Source organism: Coregonus lavaretus, assembly GCF_964263955.1.
Source record: "Coregonus lavaretus genome assembly, chromosome: 24".
Taxonomy (NCBI): domain Eukaryota; kingdom Metazoa; phylum Chordata; class Actinopteri; order Salmoniformes; family Salmonidae; genus Coregonus; species Coregonus lavaretus.
This window is the reverse complement of record NC_140011.1, coordinates 43,797,736-43,817,365: the sequence shown is the minus strand read 5'-3', so window position 1 is coordinate 43,817,365 and position 19,630 is coordinate 43,797,736. Positions and strand designations below refer to the sequence as shown.

Sequence of the window (19,630 nt, the reverse complement as noted above, 5' to 3'; positions counted from 1 at the left end):
AAATACTCAAATACAGTAAGTAGGCCTATTTAAATAATAAAATACACAAGTCTACATAGCACTATGTCCAGGGTATAACGGGCCACCTTATACAGACACACGTGTTAACTTTAAAATCAGCTTACTCCTGACCCTGTGTTACAACATTGGAGTTGTAGGTTTGGTATCAAGAATAAGCCGATTAAAGTTGGGACAAACTGGAACAACTAAAAACATGACCAGAGTGGTATTCTACGACGCTAGCTACTCGGGGTTTTCTAAAGCTAGCCAGCTACAGATTCCAGCTACGGGCTTCATCCGTATTTACCACACATGCCTCATCGTCACGAGTAATGTGGTATTTTAACACACCAACAAAAAAAAAAAAACGTTTGATTAATAAAATATTTAAAATCAGTCATCTTCCTCAAATGAAGGGGACGATGATGCAATATTTGCGAGAGGGAGGGAATCCGATTTTGTCGGTCGTCAACTTGATAAATGGAGTTAGCCTGCTCAGGAGGTTAGCCTGCCCAGGAGCAGGTTAGTTCTGAAGGATTCATTGCCATAGAAAATGTACCTGCCTAAAAAAAGGTGAGCAACGGTCGTGTGACTGGTTAAATCCAGAGTTGAACTCAAAGTTACCAAACCTGATTCGCTGATATTGGGGTCAGGCAGAACGGACTACTCAACCATCTCCGAGGGCATGCGATGGGACAAAGCATGTACAACCAGGACGGATGACACATCACATGTTTCTGGTGCTATGGATCATACTTTTAACATGGATAGATGAACTCAGGTCATGTAAATTAAAATCAAGCTTATTTCCTTTGCACTAAGATCATTTAAAATGTCATCCTAAGTTCCTGCAACAGACTAGCGTCCTGTCCTGTATTGAGGGCAACAGAAACAAAAGAGATACAGTGCCTTAAGAAAGTATTCAGACCCCTTGACTTTTTCCACATCTGGTTACATTACAGCCTTATTATAAAATTGATTAAATAAAAAAAAAAAGCAATCCTCAGCAATCTACACACAATACCCCATAATGACAAAGCGAAAAAAGGTTTTTGCAAATGTATTAGAAATAAAAAAAACAGAAACACCTTATTTAGATAAGTATTTTTTGCTATGAGACTCAAGAGCTCAGATGCATCCGGTTTCCATTGATCATCCTTGAGATGTTTCTACAACTTTGATTGGAGTCCACCTGTGGTAAATTCAATTGATTGGACATGATTTGGAAATCACACACCTATCTATATAAAGGTCCCACAGTTGACAGTGCATGTCAGAGCAAAAAACAAGCCATGAGGTCGAAGGAATTGTCCGTAGAGCTCCGAGACTGGACTGTGTCGAGGCACAGATCTGGGGAAGGGTACCAAAAAATGTCTGCAGCATTGAAGGTCCCCACGAACACAGTGGCCTCCATCATTCTTAAATGGAAGATGTTTGGAACCCACAAGACTCTTCCTAGAGCTGGCCGCCTGGCCAAACTGAGCAATCGGGGGAGAAAGGCCTTGGTCAGGGAGGTGACCAATAACCCGATGGTCACTCTGACAGAGCTCCAGAGTTCCTCTGTGGAGATGGGAGAACCTTCCAGAAGGACAACCATCTCTGCAGCACTCCACCAATCAGGCCTTTATGGTAGAGTGGCCAGACAGATGCCACTCCTCAGTAAAAGGCATGACAGCCCACTTAGAGTTCGCCAAAAGTCACCTAAAGACTCTCAGACCATGAGAAACAAGATTCTTTGGTCTGATGAAACCAAGATTGAACTCTTTAACCTGAATGCCAAGCGTCACGTCTGGAGGAAACCTGGCACCATCCCTACGGTGAAGCATGGTGGCTGGATCATGCTGTGGGGATGATTGTCAGCAGCAGGGACTGAGAGACTTGTCAGGATCAAGGCAAAGATGAACAGAGCAAAGACAGAGATCCTTGATGAAAACCTGCTCCAGAGCGCTCAGGACCTCAGACTGGGGAGAAGGTTCACCTTCCAACAGGACAACGACCCTAAGCACACAGCCAAGACAATGGAGGAGTGGCTTCGAGACAAGTCTGAATGTCCTTGAGTGGCCCAGCCAGAGCCCGGACTTGAAGCCGATCGAACATCTCTGGAGAGACCTGAAAATAGCTGTGCAGTGACGCTCCCCATCCAACCTGACAGAGCTTGAGAGGATCTACAGAGAAGAATGGGAGAAACTCCCCAAATACAGGTGTGCCAAACTTGTAGCGTCATACCCAAGAAGACTCAAGGCTGTAATCGCTGCCAAAGGTGCTTCAACAAAGTACTGAGTAAAGGGTCTGAACACTTATGTAAATGTGATATTTATTTTTTTTATTTTTAATAAATTAGCTAAAATATCAAAAAAAAAAAAAGGGTTTTTGCTTTGTCATTATGGGGTAGTTTATCCATTTTAGAATAAGGCTGTAACGTAACAAAATGTGGAAAAAGTCAAGGGGTCTGAATACTTTCCCGAAATGCACTGTAGGCTCCTGCCCTATGGGCCGTTCTGGCTCGGATAAGGCCACTTACTCTCCAGCTCTAATATAACTTGGCCCATACAGGTATCAAACCCCCAACACCAGTGTTGTAACACAGGCTCAGGAATAAGCTGATTAAAGTCGGATCAAACAAAACAATCCTGACATATGGGGCCCTGTTCGGATACTTTAGGAGGAAGATTGGAAGGGAGCATTTCAAACAGGAACATTAAGACCACTTCTAAGGTCTGAAAACATCTAACAAACTTTGATTTTTGCAGTGAAATGTCACTTTTAAAAGGCTGATAAACAGATTAGTTATTGAGCTCAGCAAAGAAAGGGGTGACTTTTCTCATCATGGTTTGAGAACTCAAAATCAACAAATCAGAAAAAGGCTAGTTCTGGTACGAAAATAGTTTATTATTAACAACAATTCCCTTTCGCTGAAATATTGGAGATTTTATTCCATTGCTTCTTTCTTTTTCTTTTAACTTAAAAATTATACAAACTTCTCATATACTAAGCCTTGCTGTAAACATTTACTAGTTAAAAAAAACATTACAGCAGAAAAAGGGCCTTTTGTTCAATTTTCCTGTCGTGATGCTCAAAATTAACAACATACCGAGTGGCAACTGGCAATAAAAAGCCTATTTACAGAATCTAACGCCCTCAGACCTCTCTTTCCTCTTCACCTGGGTCGTGTTCATTAGTGCACACCGTAGTAAAAAAAAAAAAAAAAAAACGCTTCGCAACGGAAAGCGAAAACGAGCGTTTCTTATTGGACAAGTTTCAGGTAGCTCCTCCCCTGTTTCAGTCCGTTTTGTTCCAATTGGTGCCTAATGAATACAACCCTGAATTGAACTTCCAGCTCCAAAGTGGCCGTGGTTACTCAGAGGTCAGAGGTCAGAGGTCAGTCAGATAAAAAAAACACTGATACAGTCCTTTCAGTTACAGTCTGGACTCCTGGCTTCCTTTCCGCGTCTCCTTTTCTTCATCTGCAACAGACTGGACGAGTGAACACATCTACCTGCTCTTGCTTGCGTCTCAAGGTGACACCCTATTTGGAACAGAATGCATCCGTTTGTCTTTTCAGACCAGGACAGTAAGTGAGGAGACGAGACTATTGAGGTGACCCTGTCCCAACAATATTTTCTAGAAACCTTCCTTTCCTCTCGTCTCCTTTCCTTAATGAGCACTGATAGGTACAAGGACTGGACAGGGTTTTAGTTGTCACCCTATTGCTTGCTGACACCTAGCACATCTTCTCTGTCGTGTGGTCAAGAAGGAGGGGAGACAAGTGAAGGAGGCCACTGAGAGACTATTAGGGAAAGTACGTAGAAGTGACCTGTAACCACTGATCCAGGATCAGATATTGGATACGTCCCAAAAATGGTACCTTATTCCCTATATAGTGCACTGACCAGGGCCCACAGGGGGACACATACAGTGTATTCAGAAAAAATAAAAATAATAATACGTATAAATATTAGTACGTATTTACATAAGTATTCAGACCCTTCGCTACGAGACTCGAAATTGAGCTCAGGTGCATCCTGTTTCAATTGATTGGAGAAGTTGGAGAAGTTTTGACATCTGGGGAAGGGTACCAAAAAATATCTGCAGCATTGAAGGTCCCCAAGAACACAGTGGCCTCCATGATTCTTAAATGGAAGAAGTTTGGAACCACCAAGACCCTTCCTAGAGCTGCCCGCCCGGCCAAACTGAGCAATCGGGGGAGAAGGGCCTTGGTCAGGGAGGTGACCAAGAACCTGATGGTCACTCTGACAGAGCTCTAGAGTTCCTCTGTGGAGATGGGAGAACCTTCCAGAAGGACAACCGTCTCTGCAGCACTCCACCAATCAGCCCTTGATGGTAGAGTGGCCAGAGGGAAGCCACTCCTCAGTAAAAGGCACATGACAGCCCGCTTGGAGTTTGCCAAAAGGCACCTAAAGGACTCTCAGACCATGAGAAACAAGATTCTCTGGTCTGATGAAACCAAGATTGAACTCTTTGGCCTGAATGCCAAGCGTCACGTCTTGAGGAAACCTGGCACCATCCCTACAGTGAAGCATGGTGGTGGCAGCATCATGCTGTGGGGATGTTTTTCAGCGGCAGGGACTTGGAGACTACTCAGGATCGAGGGAAAGATGAACGGAGCGAAGTACAGAGAGATCCTTGATGAAAACCTGCTCCAGAGCGCTCAGGACCTCAGACTGGGACAAAGGTTCACCTTCCAACAGGACAACGAATCTAAGCACACAGCCAAGACAACACAGGAGTGGCTTCAGGACAAGTCTCTGAATGTCCTTGAGTTGCCCAGCCAGAGCCCAGACTTGAACCCGATCGAACATCTCTGGAGAGACCTGAAAATAGCTGTGCAGCGACGCTCTCCATCCAACCTGACAGAGCTTGAGAGGATCTGCAGAGAAGATTGGGAGAAACTCCCCAAATACAGGTGTGCCAAGCTTGTAGCATCATACCCAAGAAGACTCTAGGCTGTAATCGCTGCCAAATGTCCTTCAACAAAGTACTGAGTAAAAGGTCTGAATACTTATCTATTAAACAACTTTTTTTGCTTTGTAATTATGGGGTATTGTGTGTAGATTGATCAGGGGAAAAAAAACAATTTAATCCATTTCAGAATATGTCTGTAAGGTAACAAAATGTTGAAAAAGTCAAGGGGTCTGAATACTTTCTGAATGCACTGTATATTACCATCCCCTATGGCTAAGGTTCCAATTGGGGGGAATCTGATTCTAGATCTGTGGTTGAGGGGCAACATCAAACTAGCCTGGTCTAAGATCCGTTTGTGCTCTTGCCAGCTCCATTGCTGTCAATGTCAAGCCAAACATGACAATTCCATAAGGAGTCAGTGACAGGAGTTGTCAAGAAGGCAGAAACAGTCTGGCACCTAGGCTATCTTCACAAAAAGGTTTTATTTGGTAGCCACTAGCCTATGACTGGCTCAGTCTCCTGTGTCTCAGCTGCACGTGTGTTCTCTATGGGGTGAGGTTGAGTTGTAGGTTCAGATACACACACCACAGGTGTTTCTGTAGCAGTCACTTCAACAGGAGGGAGGCCAGAGGGTTCTGATTCCACCTTCTGTTGGGATTGGAAGGGTTCTACAGTGGAATCTTCAGAACCTGTAGGAGGTTCTTTAGAGGGTTCTGTCGTGGCAGAAGCAACAACAGCAGGAGGTGGGGGTTGTTCTGTGTTGTTGTCGTCAGAGTTCCGGAGCTTGTTCTCTGGTTCTACCTCTGCTTTGTCTCCTAGTCGATCGTCTGTGTCCCAACGAGATGTCCTCTCTCTGTTCCTCGGTCGTCTCGGCCTCTCCCCCTCTCCTCCCTCACTCCTCCCTCGCTCCGTCTCTCCCCCCTTACTCCTTCTGCGCTCCCTCTCTCCTACCTCTCCTCTCCCCCTCTCTCCTATCCCCCTCTCTCCTACCTCTCCTCTCCCCCTCTCTCCTATCCCCCTCTCTCCTACCTCTCCTCTCCCCCTCTCTCCTACCTCTCCTCTCCCCCTCTCTCCTACCTCTCCTCTCCCCCTCTCTCCTATCCCCCTCTCTCCTACCTCTCCTCTCCCCCTCTCTCCTACATCTCCTCTCCCCCTCTCTCCTATCCCCCTGTCTCCTACCTCTCCTCTCCCCCTCTCTCCTATCCCCCTCTCTCCTACCTCTCCTCTCCCCCTCGCTCCTACCTCTCCTCTACCTCTCCCCCTCTCTCCTAACTCTCCCCTCCCCCTCTCTCCTAACTCTCCCCTCCCCCTCTCTCCTAACTCTCCTCTACCTCTCCCCCTCTCACCTACTTCTCCTCTACCTCTCCCCCTCTCCCCTCTACCTCTCCCCCTCTCTCCTACACCTCTCTCCCTCTCCCCTACCTCTGATCCTCTACCTCGCTCCCTCTCTCCTCCCGCACTCCTTCCGCGCTCACTCTCTCCTCCGTCTCCTCCTCTCCCTCGCTCCCTCTCTCCATCGGGACTGCTTCGTCTCTCTCTCCAGTCCCGCCTGTCTCTATCTCTCTCCCACCCTCCCCCTCCTCCTCCTCTCGGCTCTCCCCCATCCTCCTGCCACCCCCCAAACCTTTCCCTTTCCTCCATCCTCTCCCCCCATCCTCCTCCTCTCCCTCCGTCCCCAAACCGCCTCCCCCCTCCTCCAAACCTCTCCCTCTCCCAGTCCCTCTCTCTCTCCCTGTCTGGATCTCTGTCCCTAAACCCAGGCCTCTCCCCCCTGAACGGCCCCCTCCCCTCCATCTCCTCTGGCCCCTCTGGCCCTCGAGGACCCCCCCTCATGAACGGTGGTGTGGGCCCCCCAGGGAGGGGCCCGTGGGGAGGGAAGGGACCCCTCATGGGGTGGGAAGGGGGCATGCCCATCCCAAACCCTCCTGGGCCCCCGGGCGGCGGAGGGGGGCCATCGTGGTGCATCATGGGGGGGTGGGGACCCCTGTGGGGGGGCATCATCTGGGGTGGCATGTTGTGGTGGGGGGGGCCCCGAGGCGGGTGGGGGCCATGTGGGCCACCGTGGGGAGGAGGGAAGCGCTGCATGTGAGGTGGGGGGAGGACCGGACCAGGAGAGTGGACTGGGGGGCGCTGGAGGGGGATCATGCCGGGACGAGCCCCAAGAAGACCTCCAGACGGTGGGATGGGACCGCCTGGTGGGCACCCTGGAGGACCAGACACCTGGATACCTGATGAGGGAACGGAGACAGAGAATACAGGTTTAATACACATAGTCTGATAAACATCTCTATCAGATAGCTACTAGACTACTAGTGACACTAACATGGCAGTCGTCTGTTGTGTGTATGGTCCTTGGCTTCCACAGAGGTTAGGCCAGGACTCCAAGCTGTGCAAAATACACATCTTTACTCCTTAAAGCCCCTCACGTTACTCTACACTGCACTCTAATCTACTCTGTACTCTGCACTCTAATCTACTCTGCGCTCTAATCTACTCTGCGCTCTAATCTACTCTGCGCTCTAATCTACTCTGCGCTCTAATCTACTCTGCACTCTAATCTACTCTGCACTCTAATCTACTCTGCACTCTAATCTACTCTGCACTCTAATCTACTCTGCACTCTAATCTACTCTGCACTCTACGCTCTAATCTACTCTGCGCTCTAATCTACTCTGCGCTCTAATCTACTCTGCGCTCTAAACTACTCTGCACTCTAAACTACTCTGCACTCTAAACTACTCTGCACTCTAAACTACTCTGCACTCTACGCTCTAATCTACTCTGCGCTCTAATCTACTCTGCGCTCTAATCTACTCTGCACTCTAATCTACTCTGCACTCTAATCTACTCTGCACTCTAATCTACTCTGCACTCTAATATACTCTGCACTCTAATATACTCTGCACTCTACGCTCTAATCTGCACTCTAATCTACTCTGCACTCTTACACTAATCTACTCCACAAACCCTAGTAAAGGATTATTCTACTATGATCTCTGGTTAAGGTTACAAACCCAGGCCGGCTGGATCTAGAGACAGGTCCACTACCCCTTCACCCCCTGCTGAGGGAGGGTGGCCAGAGGGGCCCAGGGGCATCGACCCAGGCGGAGGGAAACCTGGTGGAGGGATAGAGAGAACATTACTATTAGAGAGGAGAGAGATGGACAGCTTTATATAGATAACAGTAGATAGATGTGTTTGAGAATGAGTGATTGAAATAGAGGGAGAGAGGGGTGAGAGAGATTTTGATAAGAGAGATATCTTGCAGTGTTACCTGGTGGCATCATCTGCATGGGGTTGAACCTTGGTCCTGGTCTCATGAAGGAGGGAGGAGGTCCCGGGGGGGCGCCAGGGGGGAAGGAAGGGGGAGGCAGGCCCATAGGGGGGCCACCAGGAGGGCCAGGCCCGGGGGGGAAGGAGGGGTGCTGCTGGAGAGAACCTACACCTCCCATCGACTGCACCTGGACCGGATGTACCTGGGGTAGAGGAGATGACGAGGGAGGAACCTGTTAAGACAGAGAGTTGTAGAGTGACTCAAGTGTAACCAACTGGAAACGGCACCCTATTCACTAGTGACCGCACTACGTTTGACCAGCGGCCATGGGGCTAATCACTAAACAGTGCATCGGCCTCTGGTCAAACGTAGTGCAGTAAACAGGGAATAACCCCTGTTCCATACTGAATCTGAAAAGGTTGTTAGCCCGTTGAGGTTGAGCCCAGGCTTGGGGAGGTAGGCATAGCCATCTATGAAGAAGGGCCCAGGCTTGGGGAGGTAGGCATAGCCATCTATGAAGAAGGGCCCAGGCTTGGGGAGGTAGGCATGGCCATCTGTGAAGAAGGGCCCAGGCTTGGGGAGGTAGGCATGGCCATCTGTGAAGAAGGGCCCAGGCTTGGGGAGGTAGGCATGGCCATCTGTGAAGAAGGGCCCAGGCTTGGGGAGGTAGGCATGGCCATCTGTGAAGAAGGGCCCAGGCTTGGGGAGGTAGGCATGGCCATCTGTGAAGAAGGGCCCAGGCTTGGGGAGGTAGGCATAGCCATCTGTGAAGAAGGGCCCAGGCTTGGGGAGGTAGGCATAGCCATCTGTGAAGAAGGGCCCAGGCTTGGGGAGGTAGGCATAGCCATCTGTGAAGAAGGGCCCAGGCTTGGGGAGGTAGGCATAGCCATCTGTGAAGAAGGGCCCAGGCTTGGGGAGGTAGGCATAGCCATCTGTGAAGAAGGGCCCAGGCTTGGGGAGGTAGGCATAGCCATCTGTGAAGAAGGGCCCAGGCTTGGGGAGGTAGGCATAGCCATCTGTGAAGAAGGAAACAAACTCAAATATTTACCTGTACAGGAGCGCCTACAGGTGGGGTCACTGCGGTGTCCTCCATCATGGCTAACGGCTCAGAGCGGCCATTTTGTCTGAACTCCTCTGGTGTCTCCAGGTTGTTCCGAACATCCCTCCACTCTGTCAAACAAGGGACATGTGGTCAGACAGGTAGTATAATAATATACAGGTACCTGTGTGTGTGTGTGTGTGTGTGTGTGTGTGTGTGTGTGTGTGTGTGTGTGTGTGTGTGTGTGTGTGTGTGTGTGTGAGAGCATTGAATCGCAACGCAAAACCTGTCGTCCGCTGTTTTGGCACCGTAGCTGCCACATTTGTAGCAGCGTGAAGCGCACCCGTAAACACGTGCAGATACTCTGTGTGACTGTGTGAGAATGAAGTCTTGCATCGCATCTCATCTCAATATCTGTGGTGCTTCTCGTGGCAACGGCACGTCCCTGAGTCTTAGACTGCTGTGTATAAGCTTGCAGGATGGGTGTTTACCTGGGGGGGCGCGTTCAGCAGGACCCAACGTTTTGAAATGTTCAGATAGAAATATACTACGTAGAACAAACATGCATCTCCCGACACGTAGAATAAGGAATCACGTTGGTTCTATTTGTGGTATTTCTATCTGCAACGTTCCAGAAGGTTTTGGTACTGAACATGGCCCAGGTGTGTGTTATTACCTGGGTCCAGAAGGTTTTGGTACTGAACATGGCCCAGGTGTGTGCTATTACCTGGGTCCAGAAGGTTTTGGTACTGAACATGGCCCAGGTGTGTGCTATTACCTGGGTCCAGAAGGTTTTGGTACTGAACATGGCCCAGGTGTGTGTTATTACCTGGGTCCAGAAGGTTTTGGTACTGAACATGGCCCAGGTGTGTGCTATTACCTGGGTCCAGAAGGTTTTGGTACTGAACATGGCCCAGGTGTGTGTTATTACCTGGGTCCAGAAGGTTTTGGTACTGAACATGGCCCAGGTGTGTGCTATTACCTGGGTCCAGAAGGTTTTGGTACTGAACATGGCCCAGGTGTGTTATTACCTGGGTCCAGAAGGTTTTGGTACTGAACATGGCCCAGGTGTGTGCTATTACCTGGGTCCAGAAGGTTTTGGTACTGAACATGGCCCAGGTGTGTGCTATTACCTGGGTCCAGAAGGTTTTGGTAGTGAACATGGCCCAGATGTGTTATTACCTGGGTCCAGAAGGTTTTGGTACTGAACATGGCCCAGGTGTGTGCTATTACCTGGGTCCAGAAGGTTTTGGTACTGAACATGGCCCAGTTGTGTGCTATTACCTGGGTCCAGTGTGTCTGGGTCCAGCGTCCCTCCCTCTCGGATGTCCTCTATCTGGTCCTGTCGTATCTTAGACCAGGGGATGAAGGTAACACCCAGCTCCACGTCCCAGTACTGCTTCAACTCTGCCTTGATACCCTTATTCAACGCCCACGCAATCTGGGGACGAGGACAGAGAATAGTCATTAGGATAATATACATTTTTAAATCAAATAAATACTCATATTTACTTTCATACATTGATGGCCGGTTTCCCGGACACAGATTTAGCCTAGTCATAAACTAAGAAGCACTTTATTTAACTTTATGATGTCTAGGACTAGGCTTAATCTGTGTCCGGGAAACCTGCCCTTAACCTTTTTTCTAACAGAGCCCACATACCTTGATGGCTTTCTGGTTGACTTTGTACGATCCTCTGCTGAGTTTCTGCAGCGCTCTGAAGGCATCCTGTCTGTGGACCATGGCAATGTAGGCACAACCCCGAGGAGGAATCATCTGGGGGAGGAAGGAGAGGAGGGGGGAGGGAGAGAGGGGAGGGGAGAGAGGAGAGGGGAGGGGAGGGGAGGGGAGGGGAGGGGAGGGAGAGAGGGGAAGGGAGGTGAGAGAAGAGGGGGGAGAGGAGAGGAGAGGAGAGGAGAGGAGAGGAGAGGAGAGGAGAGGAGAGGAGAGGAGAGGAGAGGAGAGGAGAGGAGAGGAGAGGAGAGGAGAGGAGAGGAGAGGAGAGGAGAGGAGAGGAGAGGAGAGGAGAGGAGAGAGGGTGGAGAGGAGAGGGGAGGGGAGAGGGGGGAGAGGAGGGAGGGGAGAGAGGAGGGAGGGGAGAGAGGAGGGAGGGGAGAGGGGAGAGAGGGGAGAGGGGAGAGAGGGGAGAGGGGAGGGAGGGGAGAGGGGAAAGAAGCTTACCAGGTGAATTGGAAGATATTGGCACAAGAAATCAGAGCTTCTAAATTGGTAGAAGCCACTATTTAAGAGCAACCTAAAGAGTCATTGTGTGGTTTAAACTTACGTTGATGGAGTCTATCTGTCCAAACTCCTCCAGTAGACAGGCAACGTCCTGCTGCTGTGTTCTCTTGTCCAACTGACCCACCCACAGAGTGGTACTGCACACTGGAGGAGGGAGACAGGGGCAGAGACGGGAGGACGGAGACAGGGGGAGAGACGGGAGGAGAGAGACGGGAGGAGAGACGGGGGCAGAGACGGGGGCAGAGACGGGGGCAGAGACGGGAGGAGAGACGGGGGAGAGACGGGAGGAGAGACGGGAGGAGAGACGGGAGGAGAGACGGGAGGAGAGACGGGAGGAGAGACGGGAGGAGAGACGGGGGCAGAGACGGGAGGAGAGACGGGGGCAGAGACGGGAGGAGAGACGGGGGAGAGACGGGGGAGAGACGGGAGGAGAGACGGGAGGAGAGACGGGGGCAGAGACGGGAGGAGAGACGGGGGAGAGACGGGAGGAGAGACGGGAGGAGAGACGGGGGCAGAGACGGGAGGAGAGACGGGGGCAGAGACGGGAGGAGAGACGGGGGCAGAGACGGGAGGAGAGACGGGAGGAGAGACGGGGGCAGAGACGGGAGGAGAGACGGGGGCAGAGACGGGAGGAGAGACGGTGGAGAGAGACGGGGGGAGACGGGGGGAGGAAAATAATGACAGATTAAGTGACAGTGATTCACATTTGAAAGGGAAATGGAACCAAAGAGTAAAAATTGTATTTATTCTTACTATTCACCCCCCCAAAGTCAATACTTTGTAGAGCAACCTTTTGCAGCAATTACAGCTGCAAGTGTCTTGGGGTATGTCTCTATAAGCTTGGCACATCTAGCCACTGGGATTTTTGCCCATTCTTCAAGGCAAAACTGCTCCAGCTCCTTCAAGTTGGATGGGTTCCGCTGGTGTACAGCAATCTTTAAGTCATACCACAGATTCTCAATTGGATTGAGGTCTGGGCTTTGACTAGGCCATTCCAAGACATTTAAATGTTTCCCCTTAAACCACTCAAGTGTTGCTTTAGCAGTATGCTTAGGGTCATTGTCCTGCTGGAAGGTGAACCTCCATCCCAGCCTCTCTGGAAGACTGAAACAAGTTTCCCTCAAGAATTTTCCTGTATTTAGCGCCATCCATGATTCATTCAATTCTGACCAGTTTCCCAGTCCCTGCCGATGAAAAACATCCCCACAGCATGATGATGCCACCACCATGTTTCACTGTGGGGATGGTGTTCTCGGGGTGATGAGATGTGTTGGGTTTGCGCAAGACATAGCGTTTTCCTTGATGGCCAAAAAGCTACATTTTTGTCTCATCTGACCAGAGTACCTTCTTCCATATTTTTGGGGAGTCTCCCACATGGCTTTTGGCGAACACCAAACGTGTTTGCTTATTTTTTTCTTTAAGCAATGGCTTTTTTCTGGCCACTCTTCCGTAAAGCCCAGCTCTGTGGAGTGTACTGCTTAAAATGGTCCTATGGACAGATACTCCAATCTCCGCTGTGGAGCTTTGCAGCTCCTTCAGGGTTATCTTTGGTCTCTTTGTTGCCTCTCTGATTAATGCCCTCCTTGCCTGGCCCGTGAGTTTTGGTGGGCGGCCCTGTCTTGACAGGTTTGTTGTGGTGCCATATTCTTTCCATTTTTATAACCCAACCCTGATCTGTACTTTTCCACAACTTTGTCCCTGACCTGTTTGGAAAGCTCCTTGGTCTTCATGGTGCCGCTTGCTTGGTGGGCCCCTTGCTTAGTGGTGTTGCAGACTCTGGGGCCTTTCAGAACAGGTGTATATATACTGAGATCATGTGACACTTAGATTGCACACAGGTGGACTTTAACTAATTATGTGACTTGTGAAGGTAATTGGTTGCGCCAGATCTTATTTAGGGGTGTATACATATGCATGAACCACTTTTCCGTTATTATTTTTATAGAATTTGTTTAAACAAGTTATTTTTTTCATTTCACTTCACTAATTTGGACTATTTTGTGTATCACTCTCAGTCTTGGTAAAACAACCCTTACACAGCCTGGAGGTGTGTTGGGTCATTGTCCTGTTGAAAAGCAAATGATAGTCCCACTAAGCCCAAACCAGATGGGATGACGTATCGCTGCAGAATGCTGTGGTAGCCATGCTGGTTAAGTGTGCCTTGAATTCTAAATAAATCACAGACAGTGTCACCAGCAAAGCACCTCCCACACCATAACACCTCCTCCTCCATGCTTTACGGTGGGAACTACACATGCAGAGATCATCCGTTCACCCACACCACGTCTCACAAAGACACGGCGGTTGGAACCAAAAATCTCCAATTTGGACTCCAGACCGAAGGACACATTTCCACCGGTCTGATGTCCATTGCTCGTGTTTCTTGGCCCAAGCAAGTCTCTTCTTCTTATTGGTGTTCTTTAGTAGTGGTTTCTTTGCAGCAATTCGACCATGAAGGCCTGATTCACACAGTCCCCTCTGAACAGGTGATGTTGAGATGTGTCTGTTACTTGAACTCTGTGAAGCATTTATTTGGGCTGCAATTTCTGAGGCTGGTAACTCTAATGAACTTATCCTCTGCAGCAGAGGTAACTCTGGGTCTTCCATTCCTGTGGCGGTCCTCATGAGAGCCAGTTTCATCATAGCGCTTGATGGTTTTTGCGACAGCACTCGAAGAAACTTTCAAAGTTCTTGACATTTTCCGTATTGACTGACCTTCATGTCTTAAAGTAATGATGGATTGTCGTTTCTCTTTGCTTATTTGAGCTGTTCTTGCCATAATATGGACTTGGTCTTTTACCAAATAGGGCTATCTTCTGTATACCCCCCCTACCTTGTCACAACACAACGGATTGGCTCAAACGCATTAATAAGGAAAGTAATTCCACAAATTAACTTTTAAGAAGGCACACCTGTTAATTGAAATGCATTCCAGGTGACTACCTCACGACTCTGGTTGAGAGAATGCCAAGAGTGTGCAAAGCTGTCATCAAGGCAAAGGGTGGCTATTTGAAGAATCTCAAATATAAAATATATTTTGATTTGTTTAACACTTCTTTGGTTACTACATGATTCCATATGTGTTATTTCATAGTTTTGATGTCTTCACTATTATTCTACAATGTAAAAAAAATAGTGAAAATAAAAACCTTTGAATGAGTAGATGTGTCCAAACTTTTGACTGGTAGTGTATGTAGTGGAAATGGAACCAAAGGAGTAAACAGAGGTAGATGGTAATAAAAGGAGAAAAGAGAGAGAAAGGAGGGAAGAGAGGAGAGAAAGATGGTGAGAGAAAGAGTTGTCTCACCGCTCAGCGTGTCAGCCTTGGGCTGCGGCAGTCCTTTCTGACGTCTGTCCCTCTCCTTCTCCTTCTCCCTCTCCCTCTCCCTGCGTTCCAGGGAGCGTGATCGTGGGGAGTGTCGGCGGCGGTCACGGGACCGTGAGCGAGAGCGTCTGTTTCTGGACCGCTGTGTTCTAGAGTTGGACCTTGACCGCCTCCTCTTAGGAGACCTAGAGAGAGACAGACACAAATCAGATACCGGTATGTAACTGCTCGGCTAGCCTCGGAAATCCCAGAGAGATCCCAGACCTTGTAGCTACGTACGCTAGGCAACGGCACAAGGACTGGAGAGGATGTTAGCTTCTCTTGGACATTTTGAAAGGGAAAAACAATTTTTATCCTAACAAAGCACGAGTTTGGGTAGGCAGGGCTTTAAAATGTGGCCCAGGAATTGTGATTGAGTCGCACAACATGGAATATAACGTTGCGTTGGATAAAAGTTCGGAATTACACAATTTCATGTGATCAAGGCTGATCAAGGCTCTTAACCAATTGGAACTGGCCATTTGAACATTAACCAATAGGAACCAGGGTGGGAAATTAACACCCGCATTAGATTTTGTCATTTCACCACCCACGTTGGCGGGTGGTGACACAGAGAGCATTTGGGAAGAGTTTATTTCAATCCGAAGGCCACATGTAGAAGTTGGTCAAATTGTCAAGAAAGACTTCTAAAGTGTGACTTTGTCCTTGTGTTTCTTCGCATGGTTTTGGTCACATGCTAGGTTGTTTTTCAATGTAATTACTGTAAAATTGACTGTGTCCATAATATGTAGATAGTGGGTATGGGCTGGAAGTAGAGGCCTAGGCGTTGTTGTTCACTAGTTTACTCCAAGTGGGGAAAGGGTGGCGGGGTTGGAAAGTAATAAAAGGGGAATATATATATATATTTTTAAAGGATATGTATGTGTATGTATGTATGTATCACAGTTGAAGTGTACCTATGATAAAAATGACAGACCTCTACATGCTTTGTAAGTAGGAAAACCTGCAAAATCGGCAGTGTATCAAATACTTGTTCTCCCCACTGTATGTATGTGTATATATATATATATAAAAAACATGGGGGATTGGAAGTGATGCAGACAATTACATTGATGGAAGTTACAATCTATCTGCAATATTAAAGCTGATCTACCCCCCCCAAAAAAAAGCTGTACATTTCTGTCACACCGAATGACTTTTTTAAAAAATGTTAGGGTACATTGCGCTCGATTGAGCATGGAACACTCCAAAAAACATTTCAGTCATTTCTTATCATTAAAAACACTCAAATACTTTAAAAATTGTTCTCCTACATTTATTTGTGTGCTTCTACATGTTTACTGAGCAGCACATCATGTAGCCTTCTCCTCGTTATCCACGTCGGCACAGAGCCCTGAACTATAATAATAAATATGCCGTGATAACTCAGCACTTTGTGGCAGGGCAGCCACTTACTTAGTTGATTCTTTTTAACATACATTTGGTTAAAAGACTCAATGAGCAATATACCACATTAATACTTACTAGTAATACATTTCTTGTTTTTAGGAACACCACAAAGCATGCTTATTCCATTTATTGTTTTATTTTTGGTGTAATTATGGCAAAAATATATTTTGGCTGCTTAATTAACCAAAAAGTTAATTTCAGGCCCTGATAGGAACTGGCCATTTGAACGCTGTCTTTAGCCGTTAACCAATAGGAACTGGCCATTTGAACGCTGTCTTTAGCCGTTAACCAATAGGGAATGGCCACCCGACCAGCACTCACCTGGATCCTGATGGTGACTTCCTGCCGTCTGGTCGGTGTCTTCCCTCCTTCGTGGAGGGGGGGTCCAGGTCTGGTCGGTGTCTTCCCTCCTTCATCGAGGGGGGGTCCAGGTCCATATTCATATCCTGACAAGCAGAAACCATAACATTTACAACATCAATAAGTTAGTAAATATGTTAGTACAATTACATCGTTGCATGCAGAACACGAAGAACACTTGCGATGCATGATGAGCTCTGGGAAGTGATACACCTTAACTGGGTCATTTAATATTCCAAATCCATATGACCATTAGATTGGTCCGTGTATACTAAATTAAGGGCAGGACGATTATTTTCATGTTTTGACCATTCACGCCTGATAAAAATCTACCGAACCTAATTAGAATCTATTAAATGTATTAATCTGACCTGTTCTTGCTGGCCCGCGTGTTGAGGGTATCCCCCAGGGAAGCCTGGAGGTCCTGTGCCAGGGAGGGGCTGGCCTGGGTGGACCTGTCCAGGAGGACGCACCATTCCTGGGTAGGCCTGGCCCGGCAGCAAGCCATAACCCTGGAGCTGGCCGTTAGGAGGGAGAGATATCTGTAGAGAGGGAGGAAGAGGGGGCGGTGTAATACAGGGCCACGCCCATTATGTATATTACCTGGTGTGTGGGGTCTTGGGCCACGCCCATTATGTATATTACCTGGTGTGTGGGGTCTTGGGCCACGCCCATCATGTATATTACCTGGTGTGTGGGGTCTTGGGCCACGCCCATCGTGTATATTACCTGGTGTGTGGGGTCTTGGGCCACGCCCATTATGTATATTACCTGGTGTGTGGGGTCTTGGGCCACGCCCATCGTGTATATTACCTGGTGTGTGGGGTCTTGGGCCACGCCCATTATGTATATTACCTGGTGTGTGGGGTCTTGGGCCACGCCCATTATGTATATTACCTGGTGTGTGGGGTCTTGGGCCACGCCCATTATGTATATTACCTGGTGTGTGGGGTCTTGGGCCACGCCCATCGTGTATATTACCTGGTGTGTGGGGTCTTGGGCCACGCCCATTATGTATATTACCTGGTGTGTGGGGTCTTGGGCCACGCCCATCGTGTATATTACCTGGTGTGTGGGGTCTTGGGCCACGCCCATTATGTATATTACCTGGTGTGTGGGGTCTTGGGCCACGCCCATTATGTATATTACCTGGTGTGTGGGGTCTTGGGCCACGCCCATCGTGTATATTACCTGGTGTGTGGGGTCTTGGGCCACGCCCATCGTGTATATTACCTGGTGTGTGGGGTATTGGGCCACGCCCATTATGTATATTACCTGGTGTGTGGGGTCTTGGGCCACGCCCATTATGTATATTACCTGGTGTGTGGGGTCTTGGGCCACGCCCATCATGTATATTACCTGGTGTGTGGGGTCTTGGGCCACGCCCTCATGTATATTACCTGGTGTGTGGGGTCTTGGGCCACGCCCATTATGTATTTTACCTGGTGTGTGGGGTCTTGGGCCACGCCCATCATGTATATTACCTGGTGTGTGGGGTCTTGGGCCACGCCCATCGTGTATATTACCTGGTGTGTGGGGTCTTGGGCCACGCCCATCGTGTATATTACCTGGTGTGTGGGGTCTTGGGCCACGCCCATTATGTATTTTACCTGGTGTGTGGGGTCTTGGGCCACGCCCATCATGTATATTACCTGGTGTGTGTGGGGTCTTGGGCCACGCCCATTATGTATATTACCTGGTGTGTGGGGTCTTGGGCCACGCCCATTATGTATATTACCTGGTGTGTGGGGTCTTGGGCCACGCCCATCATGTATATTACCTGGTGTGTGGGGTCTTGGGCCACGCCCATCATGTATATTACCTGGTGTGTGGGGTCTTGGGCCACGCCCATTATGTATATTACCTGGTGTGTGGGGTCTTGGGCCACGCCCATCATGTATACTACCTGGTGTGTGGGGTCTTGGGCCACGCCCATCATGTATATTACCTGGTGTGTGGGGTCTTGGGCCACGCCCATCATGTATATTACCTGGTGTGTGGGGTCTTGGGCCACGCCCATCATGTATATTACCTGGTGTGTGGGGTCTTGGGCCACGCCCATCGTGTATATTACCTGGTGTGTGGGGTCTTGGGCCACGCCCATTATGTATATTACCTGGTGTGTGGGGTCTTGGGCCACGCCCATCGTGTATATTACCTGGTGTGTGGGGTCTTGGGCCACGCCCATTATGTATATTACCTGGTGTGTGGGGTCTTGGGCCACGCCCATTATGTATATTACCTGGTGTGTGGGGTCTTGGGCCACGCCCATTATGTATATTACCTGGTGTGTGGGGTCTTGGGCCACGCCCATCGTGTATATTACCTGGTGTGTGGGGTCTTGGGCCACGCCCATTATGTATATTACCTGGTGTGTGGGGTCTTGGGCCACGCCCATCGTGTATATTACCTGGTGTGTGGGGTCTTGGGCCACGCCCATTATGTATATTACCTGGTGTGTGGGGTCTTGGGCCACGCCCATTATGTATATTACCTGGTGTGTGGGGTCTTGGGCCACGCCCATCGTGTATATTACCTGGTGTGTGGGGTCTTGGGCCACGCCCATCGTGTATATTACCTGGTGTGTGGGGTCTTGGGCCACGCCCATTATGTATATTACCTGGTGTGTGGGGTCTTGGGCCACGCCCATTATGTATATTACCTGGTGTGTGGGGTCTTGGGCCACGCCCATCATGTATATTACCTGGTGTGTGGGGTCTTGGGCCACGCCCTCATGTATATTACCTGGTGTGTGGGGTCTTGGGCCACGCCCATTATGTATTTTACCTGGTGTGTGGGGTCTTGGGCCACGCCCATCATGTATATTACCTGGTGTGTGGGGTCTTGGGCCACGCCCATCGTGTATATTACCTGGTGTGTGGGGTCTTGGGCCACGCCCATCGTGTATATTACCTGGTGTGTGGGGTCTTGGGCCACGCCCATTATGTATTTTACCTGGTGTGTGGGGTCTTGGGCCACGCCCATCATGTATATTACCTGGTGTGTGTGGGGTCTTGG

The 19,630-nt window shown here is 49.1% G+C and overlaps 1 protein-coding gene across 1 annotated transcript in view; it reads right to left on the bottom strand.

Moving 5' to 3' along the window:
• Window positions 1–2,868: 2,868 nt before the first annotated feature.
• The window catches only part of LOC311099897 (uncharacterized protein), a 55,476-nt gene continuing 38,714 nt past the window's right edge, over window positions 2,869–19,630 (bottom strand). The window contains exons 11-26 of the mRNA XM_084140616.1: window positions 19,358–19,609; window positions 18,519–19,316; window positions 18,309–18,476; window positions 18,013–18,264; window positions 17,936–17,971; window positions 16,984–17,202; window positions 16,574–16,698; window positions 14,786–14,988; window positions 11,522–11,622; window positions 10,900–11,013; window positions 10,521–10,677; window positions 9,246–9,367; window positions 8,198–8,429; window positions 7,938–8,039; window positions 6,399–7,151; window positions 2,869–5,894 (exon numbers count right to left, since the gene is read on the bottom strand). Of these exons, the coding sequence (XP_083996742.1) occupies window positions 5,419–5,894; window positions 6,399–7,151; window positions 7,938–8,039; window positions 8,198–8,429; window positions 9,246–9,367; window positions 10,521–10,677; window positions 10,900–11,013; window positions 11,522–11,622; window positions 14,786–14,988; window positions 16,574–16,698; window positions 16,984–17,202; window positions 17,936–17,971; window positions 18,013–18,264; window positions 18,309–18,476; window positions 18,519–19,316; window positions 19,358–19,609 (4,110 nt within the window). The 3' untranslated portion in view covers window positions 2,869–5,418. The remainder of the gene's footprint in view (window positions 5,895–6,398; window positions 7,152–7,937; window positions 8,040–8,197; window positions 8,430–9,245; window positions 9,368–10,520; window positions 10,678–10,899; window positions 11,014–11,521; window positions 11,623–14,785; window positions 14,989–16,573; window positions 16,699–16,983; window positions 17,203–17,935; window positions 17,972–18,012; window positions 18,265–18,308; window positions 18,477–18,518; window positions 19,317–19,357; window positions 19,610–19,630) is intronic.